The following is a 27079-nucleotide window of genomic DNA, read 5'->3' as shown; positions in this document are numbered from 1 at the left end:
GTGGCTGAGCCCCGCCGGCCGCCGTAGGCCGGGCGCTGTGCGCACGCGTGATGCCGGCAGGCGGCGCGGAACGGTGGGGTGATGGCGCAGCGCGCGGGCGGGCGGGCGCTGTGCCTGCTGCGAGGCCGCCTGCTGACCCCCGGCCTGGCGGCTGCCCGCCTCGACTCCTCGGGGCCCGCGCTGCAGCGGGCGGGCGGCGCCGAGGAGGCAGGTGAGGGGATGCGGGCCGCGCCGCGCTCCCCGCCGGGCCCCGCTCCCCGCCGGGCTCCGCTCCCCTCGGGCCGCCGTATCTCCTCGTGGGGCGCGGGGGGACGGGCGGGCGGCGGCGCTCCGGGGGCGGCCCTGGGGAGTCCGCGGGCCGCGGTGTCCCGGCTGGGGCCGCCCGAGGGCGGCGGAATCGGCGTGTGCCTTCCCGGCCCAGAATGCAGCCGGGCCTGGGCGTACTGCGTGCGCGGAGGGCACAGATAGGTTAAACGAAGGTATCCGTCCCCCTAAACAACCGAGGAGTTTGGCTGTACTTTCAGCACGAGGCAGGGACCGGTGAGGGCTGAGCGGTGTGCTGTGGCCGTGCCGCGCAGCTCGGTCCCTGCAGCGAGCCTGTGGCCTGTGCCCGTGCGCTTGCTTCAGAGCTGGAAGGGCATTAGGCGGCCACGTGTATGCTCGTGTTTCAGAGCTTGAGAGGCGTTCTGTGGGAGCTAGCACAGCCAGTGGGGAAGGCCGGGCTGTAGTATAACAGTCACACAGAAAAAAACACAGTTCGTTGCTGTTTGTATGCCTGAGTTAACAAACATGCAGCAAGCTGGGGGAAGGAGCACATCCAGATTTCAGTTAATCCTTCTTGTTTTGGTGTATACATTGAATCATTTGTCTCACCTGGTTTGCTCTATGCTATGTGAACAGGTACGTCAGCATCAGCACACGGAGGGCAGCGTTAGGGTGCATCAAGCACCTCTGCAGGCCAGCAGCAGTGCAGATGTGCACCTTTTTGGTGACTGCAAGACTCTGGCACAAACCTGAAATGTTGTACAGGGAGAAGAAAGCAATGATGACTGCCTCTCAGGCATTTAGAATGCCTACTGCCACCACTGAATGCAGTCATCTGAGTCTGTGCTGTGCTTAGAACCAAGGAGAGATGCCAGAGCACATCTGCTGTATTAATCAGATGTGTACTAAGCAAGAAGTGTGTAGCCAGCCAGAGCTAATACATGAAGCTGTGGGAGTGAGAAGGTCTGCATTCATCTCTTGGTTGTGCTGCTGGTCTGTGAGACTTGCTGCTTCTGTGTCTCCATCGCTTTACGCTGTTTTTTGCTTCTGGGGAAAATAATATGCATAGACATTGGTTGGAGGTAAACCGAGTGACAGTTCATGTTCTCCTTAAAAGCCTACTTGATTGTTGCTGCCTGTAGTACAAGCCAAGAAGCAATGAGGACTGTCCACTGTTGATACTCAGCCACTTGTGCTTCTCCAGTCTTTTGATGAGTGATACATACAACTGAGCTATGGACTTTGTGTTTACAAGCTTGTGTGAAAGGCAGAAGGAAACTGTAAAACATTTTTTAAAACAAGTATAAATGCTAACAGGTTTCATTAGACTAAGATTTTCTTGAATCTCTTTGTAGCAAGTGGTAGCCACAGGGAAATAGCTGCACGCTCTCCATCTTCCCAATTTGAATTATGAACAGTAGTGTGAACAGGGAGCCTTTGACAGCCTGTGGTAACATGGTGTGGTCGTTTGATTAGTTTGAGTTATGCAGGGTTGTGATTATGATTCAGATTTGGGATGTGTCCCCTTTGTCTGCATGCAATTAAAAAAAAAAAAAAGTTTTCTGTGTTTCTGGATATTCCAGCATGTCTTATTTCCATGTTGGTTTTGTTGGCTGTCAGCAGTAGTATAGATTGCCAGTAGCGTGCCACGGTGTGACTGATCTGTGGGTTATTTGATGTGAGTCGATGAAAGTGCAGTATGAAAAGAAAATTGTGTGTAGGAGTTTGCTGTAAAGGAAGATGATGAGTTGTAAAAATAAGCGAGTGTAGAATTGTTCCGAAGGTGAAAGTGCTGTTTTTGTGGTGACAAAAAGGAATTATCTTTCCAGGGCAGCTTGCCAAAAGAGTAGCTCTGTCTTGTGCCATTGCTAGGTACCTCGTTGCTAGACTCGTTCTGAGTTTTTAATGGTGAGTAGTAAATCAGAGAAGAGCAGAGATTCCTCGTATCATCAAACATCCCATGGCATCAAGGAAAGTCACTATTGCCTCCATCCTACGTTTCCTATTCTTTGTTCTTAGAAAATGTATGTGTTTGTGAGAGAAATACACTTCTGAATGTATTTCATTCTTTCTGGAGTTCTGTTTTGCTGTGATCCTCCCGGGGTGGAAGAGCAAACCTTTGTTTAGTTTTTCAACCCCAGAGGAGAGAACAAAAATCAATTTTAAATCTTTGTGTAGAAGGAAAACTTGATGCTTGTTTCTTCTTGCAGATGCTGAAGTCAGCGCGAGGAAGAAGACATTCACTGAGGTTCAGACAGAACGACTGGAGCAGGCGGATCGGAGTGTTTTAATTAAGTGCCCATCGAAGCTTAATGAAAAAAAATTACTGCAGTATTTATCCAGCCATGGAAAAATTGACAGTTACTTCTTTTTTGAAAATCGTGTAAGTAGCTGACAATATACAGTAAAATCTAGACTTAGACAAAAAGAAACACTATCATTTGGCTTCATGCATCTAAGTTATGCATATTATACACAATATTTTCAATTAGTTTTTGTCTTTATTAATGTTTACAGGATGTTGCACAACAAATGTTTATATTTAATTTACCTAAGCAATGCTTGTTTTTAAGTGAATCTCGCAACCTGTTTTACACCAAATCTTTGACATTTTTATGTCGTACTGTTAATTGTGTGAAAATAGAGCTAACCCTTTTTTATGCATCTTTTTGAAGACAGATGTTTAGTGCTTACTACCAAGAATAACATAGCTTATATATTTTTTTACCTTTTGTATAGAACCGTCTTAAAAGTATTAAGGTACAGAAGCTGTCGTTCAGCTGCAGGACTCTTACTAAGATGCCACAGTATTCCCAGACATATCTGAATAATGTCAGTGCAATCAGTCCAACGCTCATATGCATTTATCTAACACCGTCTGTTTCCATTTTTAATGTTTTAGGGTATTAATGCTTTAATAGAATTTTCTGAGAAGAGCAGTGTAGCCTCACTACAGGCCGTTACTGGAATTCCAAGGGCTGCAGAGCATCATGTAGTCCCATATAAATCGAGACTTTTTACTTTCACGCTGAAAAACCCCGGGAGTCAAGCTGCTGAAGAAAGACCAGTAAACCTCTCTCCTCAGTCTCACATTCCAGTGAATGAGCTTATTCCAAAGCTTTGTCATGCAGACAGTGTAAGTATAAGTTCTCTCAAATGAAAACAAACCATGTCCATTTAAGATTTGCAAGTGGTCGTGTGAAGCTTGTAAAGCATTTTTTTTTCTGTTTAAAACAAAAACAAACAAAAAAAAAACAAAAAAAAACCATGTTAGAATTGTCAGTTGGTTGTCATACATTGAAACAAATAGACAAAATTATTGTATTTTTTTCTGTATGAAGTAAACCTGTTTGAGACAAAACTTTCAACTTGTAGTGATAGTAAGTGGATGAAAATATATATTAATAGACAGAAAATGGACCGTTATGTTTTTGCAATGTTTATTTTTCCTAAATAGATAAGCAGTCAAATGTACATTCTGCTGAATGAGTATCAGCTTACAGAAGAAAACATCAAGCTCCGGTATCTGGCCTGTTCTCTGGTTCAGGATTTTGCACGGGCATATTTTCCAGACAGCACCGTAAAACCATTTGGCTCTTCAGTGAACACCTTTGGCAAATTGGGATGTGATGTGGACATGTTTCTTGACTTCCGTGATACACTGAAGCATGCTACAAAAATGGTAAGATGATGCTGTGCAGCTTCAGTTTTCATTCTTCTTTGTAATAGGAAGAAAATGATTTGCTGGTTGTGTAGGCTTTGCGTGTACTGTCAGGCTGAAGAAAACCTTCATCCTCCAAAGCTGGTTCAGCATTACCAGACCTTCCCATCCTACTGCTTTTTTGCTTCTTTGGAGCTGCTGGACTTCACTCATGCTATGTAAAGGTTGGCTGTGATTTTTAGGGTCCTCCCTATCCTGATACATAATAATCTTATGCGTGTGTGCGCATGTGCATTTTGAGAGTGCGGTCAGATGGTTTTTCCTCAGATTAAAAAGTTACTGTAATTCTACAGAAACTTTACCTGTAAGTGTGTGTGGAGGTGTTGAGACCTGCTGGGATAATACTAGTGAATAATTGCAGGTAGCACCGTTCATGTTTGTGGTGTCTGCCCAGAGACAATTTATCGTGTTAACATTGCGTGGTTTAATTGTGAAGGGAATTAGTTTGGCTTACTACTGAAAGGAACCTGAGGATGTGCTGGGACTAGGACCTGGGAGGGAAACAGGAACCGAGCCAAATAAAAATGCAGATGTTTTAAGTTGTTGTTGCACTTTCCATAATGTACTTTGTAATTATTTGATTATCTCATTGATAATGCAGCAGTAAGCACCAAGGCAAGTGGTGCTTACTAAGCAAGTGTAGAGGCTTGAAACTGAAATATGTTCACTTGAATTTGCTGACCAAAGTACAGAATTTCCATCTGTATCTTGAGAAGTTGGAGGGTTACACAAGACTTCCAATAAGCAATATTCAGGGAACAGTGTTGCCTTTTTCAGCACTCATTAAATTTCATCTTAACTGTGTCTTCACCCATATGAGGCTGTAGAAATCTGTACCGTGCAACCAAGTGTCATATGCTTAGTGTTGGGATTTGGACAGCTTCAAGTTGTAAGGGTTATTTAAAGTAGGTTGTACCTTGAATCATAGTCCTGGTGCATGCAGGCATTAAGAGTGGGAAATGACTAGGAAGGCATTTTTGAAAGGCTCTTGCCTCTTGCTGCTGTTTTTTGTCTGTGGATAGTGCAAATGTCCTTTTGAATTGGAGAAGGAAATATGAAAGAAGGAGGTGAGAATCGAGACAGGAAGAAGGGGGATTTGGACCATAAGTATCCTGTGAAGAAGTTGGGATTCTTCATGAGTTCTGAATTGGTAATGAAGTGATTCTGGCATTTTGAAAACTGTTTTCTTTATTTATATGGTAATAGCTTGGGAAAAACTAGTTCTGTTTTCCTCTTAAAAAATGATGATGGCCATAAGCTTTTGAAGACTGGGAATTTGCTCAGCTTTTCTGTGCTACTTCTATATTGCCCTAAATTTGATTTTTAAAGAAATATGCCTTCAAACCTTCACAGTTCTTCACAGTTTTATTGCAGTAATCAAATACAATGAAAGATATGTCAGCTGAAGGACAGGATCACTGAGAGTTTATTGGAAGGGTTAAAATCCAAGAACCCTTTACATTTAGTTGCCTCTTGAGTTTTGGGGAAAAAATCTTTCAAGTCTAACATGCGTGTTTTCAAAGCACATGTTGTAACTAGCTGATGTTTGGTACTGATGCGCTGCAGCAATAAAGTCCTTCTTTCATATCACATTTTCTAAGGAAAACTCATACTCTGAAGGCAGTCTTGCAGCAGAAGATGAATTCAGAATCGCAAACCAGGCCTAAGGAGAAAAGGCAATGGGTCATGGCAAATCTTAGTTGTGAAAACATCTTTCCCTCAGTTTAACATTTGTTTTAATCCTTTTTATATGGATGTATCAGTTGTTCAGTCAGACTAGTGTTAAAAACTGCGTTGGATTGGTAAGCGTATGATTTCCGAGCACGTGCACTTCAGCAGGGCGTTAATTCCAGTTCTGAGAAAAGTGACTGTACCTAAAATGTATTACTTAATGTGTGAAAGCTGGAAAAGAGAACATCAAATCAGTCATCGTTCTGCAGAAGTCCTGTATTAATGCCACGAAAAAGAACATTTGACTGCTGGTGTCGTTTATCCTGAGAAGTCAAGTTTTTGTTTGCGGTTTTGAAAAACTTTTCGGATCAGGTAGGGAGGCAAGTGTAATCACAGCTGCCCATTTTTAGAAAACTTTTCCCTTTTTAAAAAAAAAATTTTGAAGTGGCAACATGGCTGGACATCACAGAGTATTATAGAACGCTGATAAATTCAGTTTAAATTGAGTGATTCATGTCGCCACAGTCCTATTTTGTAAGATCAGTGGAACAGAAAATCTCACTTTAACATCCCTGTACTTGAGATCAACTTCTAAAATAGTTTTGAAATGAAGGTGTAGAAAAAGGAAATTTTCTTTTAGTCGACATAATGAGCGATGTCATTCTAATGAAAGATTTCTTAGACTACAGAACTTTGCTTAATTTTTTTATTAGCATTTCTTCACTAAGATGTTCTAAGATGATGCAAAGCCTCAGATCATAAGGACTATTAATTCTCTGTTGTTCTCCTAATACTTAGCCTTTCTGGAGATGTTTCAGTCCACATCATCAGTACTTTGGTAAATAGTTTCTTTACCAAGAGCAGATTATCAGGGGAGCGTTTATGTTTTCAACTTGTTGGCAGTTTGGGAGATCAGTGAATGAATTAAAGCAGAGTTCTGTGATAATTTTAAAGTTACTGTGTGTGTTTGAGGGTAACATTTAAGCTCCTTGCTGAAGGTAATGAATTTACCCCAAAGTAGTTGTTTGTCCAAACCTGTTTTGAGCGGCATGATAAGGGTTGATGGAGAATCACAGGGATGGAACAAGTGGTGTCAGTACTTCATTCTCCCACAAGAGGAACCAAAACTCCATCTGCAACTTCAACAGACTAGGAACATCTGTTTCATCATTATGGAAAAGTCCATCCAGCTTCTAAGATACTGAGCTGCTGTCTGGGAAAGCACATGGTGATATTTTTTTGTCACATGGAGGTACAAACATCAGCATGCCTACATGGCAGCCAAGTCCCTATCTTTTTTTTCCTATTGCCTACCTCAGAGTTCATGGTTGTAGGCTCCTTTCACTTTGAGCCAGCGCTGCCGTCGCATGCGGCTGCACAGCCCAGTGGGATTAAGGACCACTCTCCTGGTATGTTCAGACACATGTTGGCTCAAGAGCTGTTGGCAGCAAGGAAAGGTCACCTTAGTTGTTATCATGGAGACAGATTTCAGCTCCTGAAAGGAGTGTGTGGGAAGGGGTCGCGAGGTCTGTGACTTCTGAACTGTTCTGCCTGTCTGCGAGGCATTCTTTGCACTGGTGTGGTGACATCAGAAGTGACCACCTTTACTTGTGTCTTAGAGAACTAGTTAGGTCTGTGTGTAATGCTCTTTGTATCATGTCTGTTCACATTATATTCATTATACATTTCAGATGGGAGGATGTCACTGCCGAATATCAGATCAGCAAGCACAATTAGCTGATGCTTAAAAACATCTTATAAAGAGAACGGACTTTCTAGGTTATTGTACTGGGATGTAAACTGCACATGTAACAATTTCAAAATTCAAAGATCTACAGGGAAATTTTATGTCAGAAGGCAACCGCTCATTTTTATCTGTTGGAAAGTCCATCTGGTGTGAAGTGATTACTTTAAATCTTAAGGAAGCTTACCTTCATTTGGAAGCAGTAAGCAATCCTCATGCCGATTTTTTTTTTTTAATTTTATTTTTGAATAAAAAAGGCATTTTACTTTATACTTGTACTGAAGGTACATTGCACTTTGAGGTTATGAAATAGAATTACTGGTGGTTTGAAATTGACAATGGTTTGGTTATGTTTTGTCCCTCCTACTTTGTAATACAATTGTATGCTTCCTTTCTCAGTCAATGTATATGCCGTCTTGGGAATTGAATGAATTATTTTAGGGGATAGGAATGTAGTAGCATTACACCCTCATCTGACAAGTAACTTCACAGCAAAGTACTCACTATTAATGTGGAAAAATTGAATCACTGAGAAAAGGGTTGTACAAGAAAAAGCAGTTTGGTTTAGCTTTTTAAAAGTTCTGCAGGCTGCTTTGAAAAATTTACTGTACAAACTACTTTGCAAATTCTTGTAGTCTTTCAGAAGTGTTCTTAAATGTCTTTTTAGTTCCAGAGCTAATGGTTTACTTTTAAAAATCTTTTGTTAGAAGAAAGGTCCCTTTGAGATGGAGTATCAGATGAAAAGATTACCGTCGGAAAGATTAGCAACTCAGAAGATTCTTTCTATAATTGGTGATTGTCTTGATAATTTTGGTCCTGGGTATTCAAGCGTACAGAAGATACTCAACGCTCGCTGCCCCCTGGTGAAATTCTCCCATCAACCAACAGGATTCCAGTGCGACCTGTCTGTGAGCAACAGGTAAGAGCTGGTTTTAAATGGTTTAGGATCAATTCTAGGTTCTGGAAACTTGTCATGAAAACTGTTCGGTCTACTCAGTTCTGTGTTTTTTAACAAATACAAATGTTGGGTCTGAAAGGGATATTTTTGACTACTAGAACTTAGTTTCCCGATGTGCTAAATATTTCCTTCTCCAAAATAGTAAATAATTCCCAGCAGAAACTGAAGACCTGAAAAACACCCTACCCAATAAAGTTGGCTTGTAAGGAACTGAAAGCAAACGTGGTTAAGTCATCTCTTCATGTACACGTATATGCAAAGCCTTGTTTGGATTGCTTTTCAAATTAAGCAGCTGCATTATGATAATTGTCAGATGATCTACAGTCATTGGATCTCTAGTTATTTTGGGGTCTGCTCCCATTTTGCTGGCAAAGTATCTGGAATGCTACATTAACTTACTGCCTCAGTAAGCGCTCTGAAGTTTTACTGTCATTGGTACCATTCACTGCAGTGCCCAATAGAGGGAGCAGGCTTCTCAGAAATAGTTCTCTGCACCTTTTTCCTTTTTCAGCTTGCTCTCATGTTTTTAGGTGACCAGTGGTTGATAGTCAAGCGTTTGATTTGTTTTGCTGTCACTTACTTTATTAAGAAATAACCACCTGAATCCAGTATCCATCTGTAGCACTGGCAGAGAGGCACATAATTAAAAACAAGTGTGTAACCATTTTTATTTGTTAGGAGATGGCAAAACACAAGTGATTATCTTTCAAAGTTCTTCTTGATTCAACTTCTGCTACAGATTTTGTGATTCGCACACATCAGATGCAATCAGATCGTAGACTGAATTGCCTGAATTACCCCAAGTTCTGTTTCAGAATATACAGGAGTTCTATGATGTTTGCTCAGTACTGTCATAACATTAACACTACTTCTATACATTTAGCCACAGTGAGAGTCAACATACGTTTCTGTGCAGATTTTTTTGTAATTCTCTGCCAAGGGTGGTTTGGTTGGTTGGGATTGCGTGTGTGTTGTTACTTGGAGAAATAACAAACGTTTATGGACATAAGGAGAACTTCACAGATGAAACTGTAGAAGTGCAGGTATTAGAAAGTTTTGATGTGGCAGCCGTCCCTAAATGCCTTGGTGGATTTTTAGAGGAATTCGTTGCAAGAATGGAAGTAAAAACTCTTGCAGGGTAGTTCAACAAGCACTTTAAACTAAAAGTAATTGCGAAGTAAGCCTTGTGCTCACATCCTGTTTCCATTTATTTTCTGCTCTTTATTGCCTTCCCATTTGTACACTATAAAAAGTTTGTACAACCATATGATGAAACAGATAGAGCTGATCCGTCTGAAAACCTTTATCCTTCCAGACTAGTTGTTTTGCAGCAGGACCTGGATTTGGATAGTTATTACAAACAACTGTCAACACATATCTACACAATGGATGTGGTGACGTAGGAATAAGTGAGCACCTGGGAGCAAAGCTGCTGCTTTCAGCTGCAGTGTCTGCTTGTGTTTGTTTGAAGAATTTGCTGAACAACAACTTCAAATTTTTTCCAGTCACACCAAAAATGTTTTTAATACTTCTGAATTGTTTTAAAACAAGAATAAATGCATTTTGTGCTGTCACAAACTGAATGACTTCAAACTTCGAACATTAGTCCTTGGAAAATCAATAAATTAAGTCCTTAGAGTGACATTGTAAAATAAGTTCTATTCTGTTTTTTTTATATTTATTTTTTCCCCCTCTGTGTCACAATAGGGATGTTCTTTAATACACTCCAAAGGCAATTGTGGCTAAATTATGTGGTTTTGGCCTTGATTGTGTGTAGTTCTAACTCCAAATATGGGATATTTTTTTTCTTTTCCACTATCTGTGGAACAAGGAAACAGGAAGCAGCACAAGTGTGGTATTGTTGTTTACCATTTACTGTATCCATTTTATTCTTGGAAGTTATCAGATACATTATGCTGGACTATTTCAGACACTTTTATCTATTTTTTTAATGAATGAAAGTTATGTATGGATTTTTTTGGTTGGTTTGTTTGTTTTTATATGGATACCCTCTTCCCTTACGACTGACAATCTAGTGCTGAACGGCCAGCACTAGCATAACAATAATAATTGCATTATTATTTACATCTTTTTCTTCTCTTCCTCAGCATTGCTATAAGATGTTCAGAACTCCTGTATATCTATGGCTGTCTTGATCCCCGTGTAAGAGCTCTAGTGTTCAGTTTACGATGTTGGGCCCGTGTTCATGGACTTACAAATAGCGTGCCCGGTGCCTGGATTACAAACTTCTCCTTAACCATGATGATCATGTTTTTTCTGCAAAAGAGATCACCACCTGTCATTCCAACACTAGACCAACTTAAAGAGCTGGCAGGTAAGGGCAGCAGTTTGTGAGAAAAGATTGAGATGAATTTCACAGTTATTTTAACTTCGTGAGGTTAGGAATAAACCCAAGCCGTTTCTATATGCTTTCAAATAGCAATGTGTTTTGTCTATGCTTATGTTTGAGGGACCGTATAAGCTTCACTTGTATTTTTTGTAAAAATAATTTATCCTAAAATGCAAAATACATGAGTTTTCAGTACACAACTTAATTCTGCTCAGAGGTTTGCTCCGTGCCTCGGACAAATTAAAATCATTTATTTGGTCAGTGCTCCCATGCTGTTTCTTTTTGTTTTGTAGCAGACTCGTAAGATTTCAAATGTCCCTACAGTTTTTAAGGATTTTGTGCAGATTGATATGATATGTATTATTTTATAGACACCAAGTGTACCTATATTCTTGTTCCAGACAATTTCTAATAACCTTCAGGGTTATTAGACTGTTCAGGGCAATTACAAATAATTTTTTATCTTAACAAGCAAGTTGTTCTGACTGTTTCAATATCTAAGTTTCACAGTGTGTTATCTTCAGCTAATCGAACGAAGCATGGAGAATGACATCCCAAACTCTTGATTCCTCACTTTTTTCTACAGCTTCTTGATATGCTTCCTTGAAGGCTTTGAGAAGAAGATCTGCTTCTGTTGCTTTAAAACTATTTCAAACGTTTCCATTAGCAGTTACCAACAAGCTCTCAAAATAAATCAAGCACTTGTATACACAGAATGATGAAACAGCCATTTATGAAATTTTTACGAGACATTCCTAATAGCTTTTCAGAAAAAGAAGGTGGATGCTTTGGATGTGATTCTTGATGCCCTTGTGTAGTAATTAACCTCAGAAAATTGTACTGTTTTAGTATATTGTAAAGCTCTGTATGCAGAGGTATCGTGTTAGTTGCTTTAACTTCAGAGATATGTAGATGTCATACATACATTCTGTAGGTTTTTGAAAATACACCATCTCCTCATGCTTCTTTCCCTTAGTTTGTCCAAAGACTTTTTTTCCTTTGAAATCTTTACCCATTTAAGTTGAATCCTTAACTTAGAGTTCATGAATTTGTAATTTCCTTTACTTAATATGATACCATTCACTGAATTCGGTCATGTCTTATATCTGAATTTTATTACGTACAATGGCATTTTATTCTTTATCTCTTCAAAATACGCTTGCCATTTTTCTTTCAGATGAAAAAGACAAACATGTAATTGGAGGATCTGATTGCTCATTTGTTAGCGATTTAAGCAAGATTAAGCCTACCAAAAATACAGAAACACTTGGTAGGTAGATCTTCATTAACTTTACTTTTTCTGAGCACGTTGAAGATAATCTTTTCCTTAATGCTAGTTGGTCTTCTCTCCCTTAGACGAGTTGCTGTGTGACTTCTTTCAGTACTTTGGAAACTTTGACTTCAGAAAGAATTCCTTAAATCTTCGAAAGGTAATTGAATTTTATTCTCTCATCACTATCAATTAAACTTCTATTGTCTATGGTTTGAGGAACTGCATATGTTAAACAACCACTTTTGTTTTTAATTATTTATACAAAATGCATTCAAATTGGTTGTCTCCAGAAACTGAGTCCTCTGCTTGAAGGAAGAGTTTTCTTCTCAAATCCTGATTACTTACTGTAACGTTCTTAATGGTGCTATGTCAGTACTTGTGTATGTTGGAAAGCAGAAACTCTAATGCTAAGTCTTTATGATTCTTTTGTGACCACCCTGTATAAAAAGTGTCTTTTTTAAAAAGCAGAAACCTTTAAAATGTCACAATGTCTGTCATAGCAAAACTCAGCAACAAACCCTGTGCGCTGAAAAACTTTGCATTTAACGTTACGAGTACAAATCCAAACAGTGTCCACATTAAAATTTAAACTGAGTTTTGAAACTTGCTTTTCACACTTCTGTTTCTTACTGCGGTTACCATCAACCTACAGTAAGCAGAGTTACAACTCAGTGAGCACGACAGATAACGTGATCGTATGCTTACCAAGAGCTCTGCACTGTCATCTTGGTTTCTTTATATAGTTAAGTCATGCTCTTTGGGGATTTCTGTGTGTATATGTATATGCAAATGTAATAGCCACGTATATGTAAATGCATTAACTATTAGTACCTGTTTCTGCTGGACTTCTTGCAGGATAAGGGGCTTCAGTGCAGTGTTGCTGTGTGGACGCTCTTGGTTGTGTTTCATTTCCTACTTGAGCACTACCAGTTTCTGGCATAAAAGTTTTTTGTTTGTTTTTCTGGTACAGGTTGATCTACAAACTAATTAATTAAGCTGGGTGACTATTGTTTGCCACTACGCCTTAAAAGACAAGTTAAAAAAAATAACCAACCAAACATCCATGTGCAGAGCCTGAACTGGATAGGGGAAATGTCTGTGCTGTGGCTGTTTTTCTGTTTAACTAGTCGTCCTAGCCCTGCAGCAAGGGTATGCAGCACGTACGTGAATGCTTCTGGACTAGCATTAGCTGGTAGATTCCTGCTAGGGCACGCAGTGGAAGGCTTGTAGAGATGCTGTAATGCGGAGCAAGTCACCTAAGGAGTGCTGATAAGCACTGTGATGGAAGTGTGTTTAAATAGCAAACTGCATCGTTGTCAACAACTTGTACTATACTATACTATGCGCACAAAAGTGGACCATGATCTAAATATCTTTGTACTTAAATGACAAACTGAACTGGGGAGAATTTCAGCCAATGCAGTAACCTTGCTTTGTCGTACCAGCTCTTAATGAACAGTGCGAGAGAAATGATTTGAACAGGTTAAGCTCATGAAGTCGTTTATCAGAGTAGGCTGTGCACGTTAACATGACACTCACGCTGCCCATACACAAATGAAGATAGGAGTAGATTGCAGTGAGTGAAGTTTGAGGTTTGTGGAAAAGCAAATGGGAGAGTGGCCAAAAAGACGGGGTAAGTTGTTGTTGTACATTCTTTGCCTTGAAGGAAATCTAAGTTCAATGTGGCAAGGAAAGCAGCCACTAAGAGGATTTAGAGAACAGGAGTCATACGCTCAGAGCGACAGGAAAATTAACTTGATTAATAATGCCTATTTTTTTCCCCAGAAATTGGTCTTCTGGGTCAAAAAACTCTTAATGTAGTCACTCAAGTGGTTTGTTACTTGCTCAGCATATAATGCATATGTGCAACTTAGCTTTTTTCTTTACACTATCTGCAGGGAAAGGAAGTAAATAAACCTGAGTCGTCTCCTCTTTATATCTGGAATCCCTTTGAACAAGACCTTAATATCAGCAAGAATGTTAATCAGCCACAGCTGGAGAAATTTGTAGCTGTGGCCAGAGAAAGTGCCTGGATTTTACAGAAGGAAGATAAAACTCAGCAAATGATCAATAAGGAGCCCTGGGGACTGGCAGCCGTACTGATACCATTTGGAAAAAGTAATCCAAACAAGATCAAGAGTAGGACAAAGGGAATAGGAAGTGAAACAATCAAAAGTCTCTTGGACTCTTTAAAGTTAAGTGATGCAAACAACCTACAAAAAGCAGTGGGAAAGTGACTTTGAGCACAGAAACACAGTAGCTGCTATTCTGTTTTAGGAATTGAATGTGACGCAGTCTGAAGAATATTACTTTTAATATTTCTGTTGTGGTGAAATGGAGAGTCAGGTGACCTCTGGTTGTCATTGTGATGTTTTTTGTACAGGTCTATTCTCTTTCTGTACATTATCTCCTCCTTTACTCTTCACTTTTCCATCTGTTTTATGAATGAAGAGCATTAAAATGCAAATTTTACAGATACATATTGGAAGTAGACTTTGATTGGGCACTCTTCAAAGAAGAAAAAACAGAAGAAAAGAGGAGCCTGGGAAAAAGCCATTGGGAATTGTTTTGGTTAATTCTGTTTGGTTAAGTAAAAGCTCAAGAAGCAACCACCTTTCAGCAAAAACACATTTGAAAAGAAGATGAACGTTCGAACCATTGCTTCCACTGCAATCACATTCAGGAAGCCAGTAAAACTAAAGTGCATGTATCTATTTTTGTAATTGTTTTAAATTCATGGGGATAGCGCCAAGACAAAAATAAAGAGGATGGAATTAGATAACAGGGTTTGCAGTTTCATAGATCGTTGCTCTCCAGGGATAGCGCACCTGTTTTGTGTTGAAAATGTGGGTCTGCTCTCATGCTTACCACCTATTCTCAAACTTCTTCAACCAAATCTTTATTTTTTTTGTACACAAAGGACTTGTTCCCATTCATACCTACGTATCTGCTCGTGTTTCTCCTTTGCCTTCAACTTCAGTTTAAGCTTGTGCTTCAGGTTCAGCGGCTTTTTTTGGTGCCCTTCTGGCCTTATCACTCTCCTGAAAGTTGTTGCCTGCTGGACAGCACCAAGACCTTCCTCTCATTATCTCTGCTCCTGTCTTTATCCTCTTTGGGATTCCCCAGCAAATCCCATACCTTACTTGAGTCCACAGTCCTGTCTTATTTTTCAGATATTCCGTGGGGTGCTAACTGTCCATGTTTCAGATCAGCTAGGCCAGCAAGAGTCAACATTTCTCATGGTCTTGAAGAAAGCATTGAGTTCTCTTGTGCTTATGCCACAAAAGAGTGTTTTTGGAGGAGTATAGAGGGGGCTGGAAGGAATGGAGACAGAAAGAGAAATGGAAAGAGAGCAGACAAATGACAGATTTTCCAGGTAGATTTGTGATTATTCTGCCTGTCCTGTTTGTGCCACTGATGCATTAAAACTAAATGGCAAGCATGATAAGAACAATTACACAGACTGTTGTTTTGACTCTTAAAGAAGTACTGTACAAGAAGTTACTGTAACTCAGAGGTTGTCATACAGATGCAATATTCATGTTTATGGTAACTGTTTCATTTTCAATATTTTTAGATTCTTTAATGCTGTACTAGTATATACTTTGGTGTGGGCTTATCATTTGATAAGTGTGTGTCTCTTTTCCCTGAGATATATTTATTGGAGATCATATAGGCAGTAATGTGTAATTCCAAAGTATTTGTAAAAATACTGTTGGGTAAGGAGAAGTATTGTTCAGCGGTTAACAGTCTAAATAGACTTTGAGGGACAGATCAATGCTATATTAATTTATTTAGATTTTGAAATAATATTCATATGTGTCCATTTCACACTTATAAATGTTTTCTCAAAGAATGACTTATGGATTTATTATCTTAGTCACTGGAATTAATCCTTGTATTAACTTCCTTGAGCCTTGAAATTCAAACTTAGCTTTCTACTTAAATTTCTGTGCTAGTGTATGAACTTTTTTGGAGGCTAGATGAAGTTTGCTGTAACTTACTATTGGTGCTAACACAAACCTTTTCATAGCAAGCTTGGCATGGATGCAGTGAGCAGTCTGTTGCTAACTTAAACTTTATAGAACCTAGATACGTTTTCCTCTGTTTTCCAAGCAGTAGACTTGGAACCTTTTTGAAGCTTTTGAAGATTAGGGTGACACTTGAGTACTTGTGAGTTGTCTCTTTCCCTGTTAAATAGAACGGGTAACAGGGATCCCCATGTAGAGACGATGTTGTAGAGCTTCTGGCAAGGATTAAGGAGAAGGATAGCAAACAGATTTTGTTGTGAGTGCCTGCTGTCAATCGCCCATCCGTGATGACAGAGACAAGGTATTCCACAATTAAGAGAAATCTCTGGATCAGTAACTCTCATCCTTTTGGGAGACTTAAACTTCCCAGACATAAATTGGGAATATTTAGGACTGTGATAAGCAAGTCTGGGAAATTCCTAAAGCACGTTGAAGATAACTTCCTGTCACAAGTGCTTAGCCAGCTAGGACAGGTGCCCTCCTAAAACTGCCTTTTGAGAATAGGGAAAGTCTCGTGGGAGGTGTGATGGTAGGTGGCTGTTTTGGCCACAGTGATCATTAAATAGCTGAGTTCAAAAGAGGTCAGCAGAGTTACCACCGTGGATCTTTAGAGAGCAAACTTTAAGCTACTCAGGGAGCTGGTTAGCAGCATTCCCTGGCAATCTGCTTTAGAGGGTTCAGGAGCTCTATGAGGACTGGTCACTTCTTAAGAAACCACTTTTTAAAAACTCGGGAGCAAACAACCCCATTGTGTCAAGTGAGTAGAAGAGAATATTAGCTTTGCTGTACAGAGAACTCCTTTTGGAATATCGGCAGAAAAATAACCTATGGTCTCTGGAAGCAAGGTCAGGCTTCACAGGTAGATTAAAGAGCTACAGTTCACAGTTGTAGGGAGAAAACAAGAAACGCCAAAGCTCAGCTCAAGTTGACACTGGCCATTGTGGTGTCAGACAACAAAAAAGGATCTTTTAAATATGTCAACAGGAAGAGGAGGTCTAAGGAAAACACTGGACTGATACTTGACAATGAATGTTACCTAACAAGCTGGAATGAGGAAAATGTGGAGACATCTAATGCATATTTTGCCCCTGTTTTTAATATTAATGATAGTTCTTGGGTTGCTGGTCCTGTGAGTTGGAGGAACATGACTCATGACTGAGGGAGCAGTGATCTGTGGTTGCCAAAACTGTAAGAGAATAGTTGTATCGGCTCAGTGTTCACAGTCTGCAGGGCCTGACAGGGTTCACTCCAGAGTGAAGGACCCCTCAAGAATTTGCTGAAGGTCTTGCATGTCTGGGGACTAGATGTGTCAACAGCAAACTTGCTGAGGATGCTAAACTGGAAGGTGCTGCTGGCTCTCTGGAGGGATGAGAAGCCTGAACCAGACACACTGGAACAGAGCACTGGGTAACCAACCATCAACAGCCTGATGTTCAGCAAAGGAAAATGCTGGATTCTGCAGCTGATACAGAGCAATGCGGGACAGGTACACGTGGAGATGAGCGGCTGGAGAGCAGCCCAGCAGGAGGGACCTGGGGGTGCTGGTGACAGCAGGTTCAGCGTGAGCCAGCAGTGCCCCCTGATAGTCAAGGGAGTAAATGTATTTTTGGGATTCATTGCACACAGCATAGCCAGCCTGACAAAAGCGGTGATTCTCTCACTATATTTAGCCTTGGAGCAGCATCACCTGAAATATTGCACACAGTTCTGGGCTCCATGATATTAAAACCGCATTAAGGTGCTTGAAAGCATTGAGCGGAGGGCACCAAAGGAGGTGACAGGGCTGGAAGGGACGTCTGGTGAGGAGGGGCTGAGGCCACTTTTCTCAGTTCGGAGGAGGCCAAGAGGTGACCTCACTGTTCTCTGCAGCTCTCTAAGGAAGGGAAGGAGAGGGAGGTGCTGGGCTCTGCTCCTGGGAACTGATGGCATTAGGAAAATTCTATTACCCTGGGCATGGTCAAATACTGGAACAGCCTTCCTTTCTTCGCAAGGTGGTTGATGTCCCATGCTTGTCACTGTTGAAGAGATGTGGATAATACCCTTAATATGCTTTAACATTTGGTTAGCCCTGATGTGGTCAGGTGGCTGGTCTTCGTAGGTCTCTTTCAACTGAACTATTCTGTTGCAGTGCAGTACCAAGAGAACGGCACAACAGACAGAAGCACACAGCACAGCTGTGACAGCGTATACCTATGTGCACTATATTCACACTGGTTTGATTTCACATAGAAAGACTTTATAAGAATTTTGACACAGACACAAGGTGCTTGATGTCAACTACCAATAAACTAAGTATTTTGTGTATACAACTGAATGACTCTGAAACACAACTTTGGGTCAATGTGCTTTATTTGTAAATGCACGTAGGCATTCAAGCTGCTTAGAATTCCTTAAAAGGCAGGGCAAAACGTGGTTGCTATATATGCAGAGCCTTTCAGCATCATGTTTCTGTTTAGACTGTCTGTCCTTTCTGGGAATAGTTCTGAACAATTGTCCTGGCTACAGGCCAACTTCTGAATAGAACTGCTAGAAGTCAAAAGCATTGCTGCAGCAATGGAAGTGCACAGGTGCTTGTTTCAGGTACCTGCAGGTTCAGGGCGCTGGAGGCCAGCTGCTCAGCAGAGCCTACAGGAGCTGTTCTCATTGGCAATGTGAATCAGCCTGGCAGCCTCCTTAGAGGAATTTGAAGGCAGGGGGTGGAGGGCAGCTGGTCAGCTTTTGCCAGACAGCTTGTTCTTGAGGGAAGAGCTGAGAAACCACCTGCAGCAAGAGGATGCTGGCTTGAGGGGGTGTATGTCGCAAATCAAGAGGGCTGATGTGATTTTAATTTCCTGAGAGCAGCAGCCTTATTGCACTGATAATGGTTAGAAACAATCAGTATGGTTCTGTCAGTAAAAACAAGGGTTGGATGTTTGTCAAAAAAGGAGAGTGGTGATGGTATGTACTGCAGAGCTCGCTCATAGGCTCTAAGGGATGTAAACGATGTTTCAGCAAGAGCGAGGCAGTAAGTTTTAGTTCTTAAACTTGTTGCTGATACACGTGTCCTCCCCAGCAACGCAGAGTAGGGAACATCAGTAAATTAAACACATTTTTGACCTTCTGCCCCCTCCCTCACAGGGAGTACTTTTTAGTGCCGTCTTACATTCCCTGACTCTTAATTGGTGAGGGAAATTGGAAACATTTCAAAGTTCCTTGCCCTGAGAAAATGCTCTCTGGGACATTAACTTTAAGTTCACACTTGTTGCCAGGTTTGCTTTTTTTTTTTTTGCTTTTTTTCTTGCTTTAGATTTTGATGCTCACAAGAGCTTCAGGAGTGGGTTCTGCTGCGGTTGCTACTACTCCACTATTCCTCTGGGGCTTCATGGGACTCCAAAGCTGTGATCTTCAGCCATTGGTTGTGTAAGGACCTGTGTGCATCATGCTCTTGGCTGAGACACAGTCACAGCGTTGGGACTTCTTAGGTGGTAGCAGATGCTGTTTGCCTCAGTTTTGAAATTGCAGTACCCACTTGTGGTTCTATCCTATGGACTTCAGATCCCAGGATAACTCAGGTTGGAAGAGACCTTTGGACGTACTCCAGCCTCCTGCTCAGGCAGGATCAGCTGTGAGCTCTGACTAGGTTGCTCAGGCCCTTATCTAGACGTGTCTTGAAAATTTCTGTGGGTGAGGACTGTACAACCTTCTCAGACAACCTGTTCCAGTGCTGGTCTGCCCTTATCATCCTGATCAGCAGGACTGTAATGCACCCCTGTCATCCTGTCACTCCTACCAGCCTCTTTTCTCATCCTGGGCCATGCTCTCAGGCAGACTGCTGTCCAACCCAAATGTCCAAGCTGCTCCTTCACAAAAGGGGCAATCCTCTTCATCCCCAAATCTTCCCCTCTTTCCTCCTTGTTTTTACCAAGGAGTGTGTCCATCCATCACCATCATCTAGCTGTTCCAGTGTTGCTGTACTAACTGCATGTGTTCCTTCCACTTGTTCCCCAGGCTGCACACATTTGCATCCTTACACTTGAGGCAGCTTTCGTCTTTTTGTATATTCTTGAAATCTCTCTTGTTCACATCGCCCTGCGTCCTTAATTTCAATCACTGCCTCACTTAACTGGGGGTTATAGTAGTCCTCTCTTCACTGTTCACAGCTGAAAGCTGCTCTCACCAGCTTGGCCGAGTTGCAGCCACTGATCTCAGCCCAATTAGGATATTCAAATCCAGCCTAAAAATTAATTTCTAAAAGGATCTGGAGGAAAACCAGAGGCTGTAAATACAAGGTTGCTGTGACAGAAAAGCAGCATGTTGCACACGTTTGAGCTAGCTTCAGCTGTGCTGTGGCATCTTTAGGACTGCACAGCACCATGTGGAGACACTGGTTCAGATGTGTGCCGTTGGAGTAGGAAAGACAGACAAAAAGTCTTTATTTCAATAATTTTGCCAACAAACTAATCACAGGTCTGTGCTGAGTTCAGCTGAAGCAACTTCAGGATTTCTAGCCTGAGCTGCTTTTGAGATCTGATGAATCAACAATCAGCAAGTTTTTGAAGCAAAATCATCCCATTCACTGGAAAACTGTTCCAAAGGCTCTGTCTTGCTTATCACCTCCAAATTACCTCCAAGGCTCTCTTCTAGTACAAAAATCTTCCAGACACCATGGGTAATTCAGGACTGCTTGAAAACAAGGATTAACATTCACATAAAGCTAACCTGAGCCTGGAGGTAAGCTCACATGCTCAAGAAGTTACCAGCTTTGCCACTCTGACATGAATTGGGCTGGACTAGATGATCTCCAGAGGTACTTTCCATCACCTACAATTCTGTGGTTCTGTGTGATTCTGTGAATAGATGGTGCCTAGTTCTCCACACTTCAAATCTTAAATCATTCAGTATTATTGTGGGAGTACATTACTCTGCCAGGTTTGTTCTGCAGGAGGAGATTGCAGCAGGTACATGCATGCCTTTCTCCTCACCAGTTCCTTGTGGAATCTCTCCAGTACTATTGATTATGAATATTTCTCTTCCTTCCTACTTCTTTTTCTCCTGTCCATTTGCTTTTCAAAGAATCATAGAATTGCAGGGGTTGGAAGGAACCTCAAGTGGTCATTGAGTGCTAAAGCAGGTACCCTAAAATAGATCTCACAGGTAGACGTCCAGAAGGGTCTTGAATATCTCAATAGAAGGAGACTCCAGAACCTCTATGGGCAACCTGTTCCAGTGCTCCATTACCCTTACCATAAAAAAGTTCTTCTGCGTGTTTGTATGGAACTTCCTATGTTCAAGTTTTAAGCTATTACTCCTTGTCCTATTGCTACATGCCACCGAGAAGAACCTGGCCTCATCCATTTGCCTCCCACCTCCCTTTAGATATTTATAAATGTCTATCAGACCCCTCATACCCAAGTTTCTCAGTCTTTCTTCATATGGGAGATGCTCCAGGCTCCTAATCATCTTTGTAGCCCTCTGCTGGACTCCTTCTAGGAGATGTCTGTCTTTTTTGAACAGGGGAGCCCAGAATTGGACACAGTAGTCTAAATGTGTCCTCACCAGGGCAGAGTAGGGGAGGAGGATCAACTCCCTGAACCTGCTGGCCATGCTCTTTTTAATGCACCCCAGGATCCCTTGGCCTTCTTGGCCACAAGGACACACTGCTGGCTAACAGCCAACCTGTTGTCCACAAGAACATTCAAGTTCTTCTCCACAGAGCTCCTCTCCAGCAGGTCATCTCATTGCATCATGTATAATCTGATCTGATCAATAAACGGTAGTTTTTCATTTGGCCCATGATGTTCTGGGGACCAGCAGTGAATACAGCTGTGTTCAAGGAAAGTGGGGTAGTATTTAAAGCATCGTGCACCCATTGCACTGCAACTTTTGACAGCTTGATCTCCTGCGTAGATTAACTTTTCATACTGCCTTTTCCTTGGCCTACACAGAGATCCATTAGCCAGGCTTGGTGGGCTTCACCAATACGTACACATATTTTCAAGAAGTTTGTTCATCTAAGACATTTGTCTAACACTATCTGTAGTATTAGAAAACAGAAATATGGTGCTTTGAGATGCTTTACTCTTTGAAAAGGATTTGTTTCCCACTGTTATTATGGGGAACATTATGTTCAATTTGTTTTACAGAAAGCCTTCAGAGATGGGTTTTTGTTCCCATGCTGAGCTCTCTTGTGTATACAAATTTGTAGTAAATGTAAACAGTGCAGCCCTATATTGGAATCTTGCATGGAACAACTCCCAGAATATGTCTTGTAGGTATTATCATCACAGCCCGATGGGGGAAGTCAAAGCACGACAAATTACAAAGGCATCAGCTTCCACTTGTGTTGCTCGCTCCATAGGGTGGAACAATTCCTGTAATTCTGCATCTCTTTTTCTGATGTTGGACAGAGGCAAAACTGCAGGAACTGCTATTCCTGCAGAGAGGACTTTACATTAGATGTTAGATTGTCAGATGGAAAAGCAGTATTATTTAAATACTTTCCATATATTTACATCTTCACTTTGATTTTTGAAGTCCTTTTCTAGGAGCTCTTGCTGGAGATTTTCAGGATGAGAGGAGGAATGGGAAGAATACATATAGGTCTCATAGATAATGGAAATTACTATCAGATTATTCATCAAAAATAATCATATACTGGAAAGAAATAATGAACTGTCAATAAAAAGTAAAATGCTTTGTCTCTTTGAAAATATTTGATTTTCTCCATTAATTTTCTGTAGTCCTCTCAGTGATGCAGTACTTTTATAAAAGGGCAAGATTTGAGAGAGTGTACGGAATGGAAATCACAATATTGAATATATGCAACTGTGAGTAATTGGCCACTGCAGTAAGCAAAAAAGAAGAATCAGTGACTCCAACCCAAAATGGGATTCAAAGATTTAGTGACTCCAAAAATGCGGTATAGAGAATGGCTTTGGGCATCTTCAGGTGATTCGTGCCTCTTTATTTTGATAATTATCTTTAGACACCCAACAAAAGCGCGTTTGCTCTAATTGCTTGATACGGGAGCTTGGAAAGCAAGATCTCATTTGAAATGACCATAATCTCTTTTGTGGAGACACTAAAGACCTTAGCTACTCTAGCTCTGCAATGAAATCCATCTTTAAGAGGCTTTGCCTTGCAGTTGGCTTAGGAACGTGAAATATTACCATTCTCAGCTACTCTAAAAATCCCAATGCTTATAGATAGCACCAGACTTTTACCCTTCACTCATATACACTCTCTAATATTTAAAATCCCCTCTTTAGTGTAGACAATATTCTCAATCTCTGAAGTGTTTTGCAGCAATTAATTTTATATTTCCTCTAGGAGATAAATAACAAAGTAGAAAGATCTGTGTTTGGTCAGTAAGTTACTGTTCTGTTGTGCTGTTGGAGTCTTCGGTGTGATAAAGTAACTACTAGTGGTTTCCTTCCTCAGATGCAGGCAGTTTTTGTTTCATACTGAAATGAGAATGCATTTCCCAGAGCAATGGTTTTAAATATTGATCTCAGAACCCCTCGTGGTCTAGAGAACTGCAGCTAAAGAACTCGCAAAAACAAAAAGCAAGAAAACAATGCTAAGAAAGCTGAGCTATGTGTCGGCTAGCTTAAATTCATGCAACAAAGGTGTTTATCTTTCGGGATCTTCCAAACAAAACAAAAGTCAAAGTGAGCGCTATTGAGTTGTGGTTAGAGATGGAGCATTTCTTGCATTCCAACCACATCATGATTAATATTTTGTCTAAGTAAATGGTGATATGTGAAGACTATGTCACTCACAAAACATGGTTTCTGATGGAGAAAGCAGAAATATTTTTTTGGATATCTGACAAACTCTGAATGATATCTCTTAATGGTGAGAGAATTATTATTTTCAAGCAGACTATCTAAAGTTCCTGACCCCTGCCCTGGCAAAAAACTTGCCTTTATCCTTATAAATTATAGAGGGAGAATACAGACATCTTTGTTTGTCTTGATTTAGTTTTATCCCACATGTATAGGGTTACAAGTATGTGGCAGTTAGGCATAAGTGATATGATTTTATGCTCCAAATGCTGATAAGAGAGAAGCTTCAAATCACATAGGTTAATGCAGACTTCATTCAGAGACACCTAGTCTGAATCTCCTAGACTTTTCCAGACCCACCCACCATTACTGCAGGAGTCTATAAATACTCAGGGCCGCCAGCTGCTTGCTCCCAGTAGGAATGGATGCCTTCTCCTGAAGTTAATCTTTCTGATTCAGTGGGGACCTCTCATTGCCAAGCTGATCCAGGGACTTCTGAAGTCATCTGTTTGTTTTACCTGATCCTTAAGCCTGAGAAGGCGAAGAACTGTTTGTCATCCCTATTCCCCATTCCCAGCAAGTTTTTTCATTCTGACTCCAGTAACAGCAGGACACAACCCTGAAATTTTTCTCAGATACAGAGATAGTGGACGATGATGTTATAGTGTGGCCACTGCCACTCCTCACATTTGCACAAATTATGTAAATGTCTGGAGTGAGGTGAATGCTTTTCTCTAGAATCTTTATTCTGTTTTTCTAAAAAGATTGATGATGGTTTTTTTTTGTTTTGTTTTGTTTTGTTTTGATTTGATTTTCTTCTGGAGTTCAATAAGCTAAAGCTTTCAAAGTTGTGCTTCACTTGCTCCCATGTTTGTACTGGCAAAAAGCAGAATTTAAAGCTAAGCCTTTTCCTGCTGGGTGTTTTTCTTCTCTGTGATAAACAGAAAATACGCAGTTGGTGTCATGATAGCAGTAGGTGTGGGATTCAACTAACACTTCCCAGCAGAAAATTCCCTGTCTTGCCAGGACACTGAGGAGACGCAACAATGATTCATTTCTCTGATAACACAGCACGAACACAGGTCCAATTGTTTGCTATGTAGGTCGGAATGGGGTATGTTGGCATCTCTGTTTGCAGACTTTACAAAGAAGTCTGGGAATGGGAAGCATTGCAGAAAAAAAACTGTGCTTTTAGTACTTAAATTGTTCCCCTGGCAGAGGTAGGCTATAAACAATTTGCTGTGAAATACTTGCTGTCTAGCTGGCATAGCTGGATGCTGTCTGTACACAAGGAGGTTTAGTTCTTCAGGTTAAACAGCTCATTTACTCTTTACCCAAGCTCTTAGATTAAAATCTGGGTCTGTGGCAAGGAGAAGGCCCCTAGAAATACTCAATCACGCTGTTCCACTGTGACTACCCGACAGCAGTTTATGTTCGTGGAGGTATTTCATGTACTTAAGAGTCAGGGGAAATTAGCAGGTAACTTGGCTCTATTTTTTTTATTGCATGTCTGTGCCTTTTAAAGCTTACAATAGTGCATCAGAAACCTGTTCACCTGTCAGTTTTGTTTTAACCTATCCAGTCAACACCAGCTTCACGTATTGGCAGGAAGCAATGTTGGGGATAATCATGTTGTTTAATGCATTGTAATGCTTTACTGGATGCCTCACTGCACATTGTCACAACACGTCTTCTTGTGGGAGTCTGCTGGCTCTCCCCTGCCGTCTCTTCCTTCCAGGAAAGCCTTTTGCGATTGAAGATCAAGAGGTAAGCTTTTATCTCTGCGCGCCATGGGAGGGAGCTGGGAATGCTTTCTTTTGCTAACTTTGGATGACACCATCCACTCTCCATAGCATGGCGTTCCTCAGCATGTTTCCCCGCAACCAACTCTGGCTCCAGTTTCCAGGCTTGTCCATTGTGGTTCTTTGTTACCATCAGCTACATAAACAGAAGCACTACAAATAACACTGCTCTACACACAGGAGAAGCTGAGGTGTGTATTATGCCTTCCTGGTCTAGGCATAGAACTCTTTCCTAAATGATGCATCTCCTTGATGCTGACTGTCAGATTCTTCTTGTAACACTGGGAGAACTGCACAGTGCCTTGCAGCATTAGGTAAATGTGTTATGGCAAGGTCTGTGTGTTGGGGAGTTTCCCAACATCTGTGGCCAGAGCCATGTTTGATTAGGCCCCACTTCGTACACAATTAAGGAAACATTTACTTTGTCCCCATACCTTGAGATCTGAATAGATTCTTGAAGCAGTTGGAGGCAGCGCTCCAAGATCAGATCATGCACTCATTTATTTTTCTCTGGAAAGGAGGAAATAAATCCTGATGGCTGGACATGATGTTGTCTGATGATCCTACTTTTTCTTGGCATGTTTATTAGCACAATGTGGACTTTTTGGAGACTGTTCTCCTCCCTCCATCAGACCTAACCATTTATAGCAATTCTTTTCTCAGAGGTACAGTTAATTATTTTACAAAAATCTGTCTCATACAGGAAAAATAGCAAGTGAGGCAATAATAAATTTAAAATCAAAGATGTTAAGTTGCAACACAATTCAGAAGGAAAGTGGGTTGTAACTTCGACATTTTTATTTCAGCCTCTACACGAGAATTTGATTTCATCTATTTTTTCTTACTGGTGAGGCTTAATTTAAACAAAGCCAAGGAAATTCTGTCTGCCTGCCTACAGGTCAGTGTTCTGAAGCCTTGGGCAGCGTGATTGTGAAAGCATCTGTAGCTTATGAGCTTTCAACAAAAGTCACCAGCTGAGGATCTTGATTGTTATTGATTACGAATAAAGGCATAAATATGTATAATATATATATTATAATATTGGAAGAGTTCTTTGGTTTCTGCTACAGTGCTCTTGCACAAAATGCATGCAAACAGTCTGAACACCAAGATCAGGCACAGCGAAGCATCCATATGTAAATGCAACTTGAATTTTCAAAGGGCTCCAATGTTGAATCCCAATCCTTTTAGGCATCTTTGACAAATCTCTTTCAGTATCAATGACACAGAAGTTTATACTGGGAAGAAGAAACAGGGCATGTCTTCTGTGGAAGCATCACGCTGTGATGAATGCCAGTAGGTCTGGTGAGTCAGTCATCCATCCGGGCCGCTCTTTATTTCTGTAAATGAGCTAGTGTGTATCTGGGAGAATGAGAACTCATCTGGAACTTGAAAACTGATCCAAGAAATAGCTCAGCTGGTGCTGTGACAAAAACGTAATCATTTCAGATGCTCAGATAATGGTGATGCTTTTAATAAAACAAGATATTATAACCTTA

At 40.9% G+C, this 27079-nt stretch overlaps 1 protein-coding gene across 1 annotated transcript; it reads left to right on the top strand.

The window, feature by feature from the left end:
• On the top strand, nucleotides 53-27079 carry MTPAP (mitochondrial poly(A) polymerase). The gene is given in 10 exon segments (XM_021386295.1): nucleotides 53-211; nucleotides 2475-2647; nucleotides 3167-3400; nucleotides 3722-3946; nucleotides 8108-8319; nucleotides 10467-10693; nucleotides 11886-11978; nucleotides 12065-12138; nucleotides 13880-14192; nucleotides 14195-27079. Coding segments are annotated over 10 exon segments (1728 nt in total). The 5' UTR covers nucleotides 53-81; the 3' UTR covers nucleotides 14242-27079.

Source organism: Numida meleagris, chromosome 2 (assembly GCF_002078875.1).
Source record: "Numida meleagris isolate 19003 breed g44 Domestic line chromosome 2, NumMel1.0, whole genome shotgun sequence".
In the NCBI taxonomy this organism is placed as follows: Eukaryota; Metazoa; Chordata; class Aves; order Galliformes; family Numididae; genus Numida; species Numida meleagris.
This window is presented reverse-complemented; position numbering and strand designations above follow the sequence as displayed.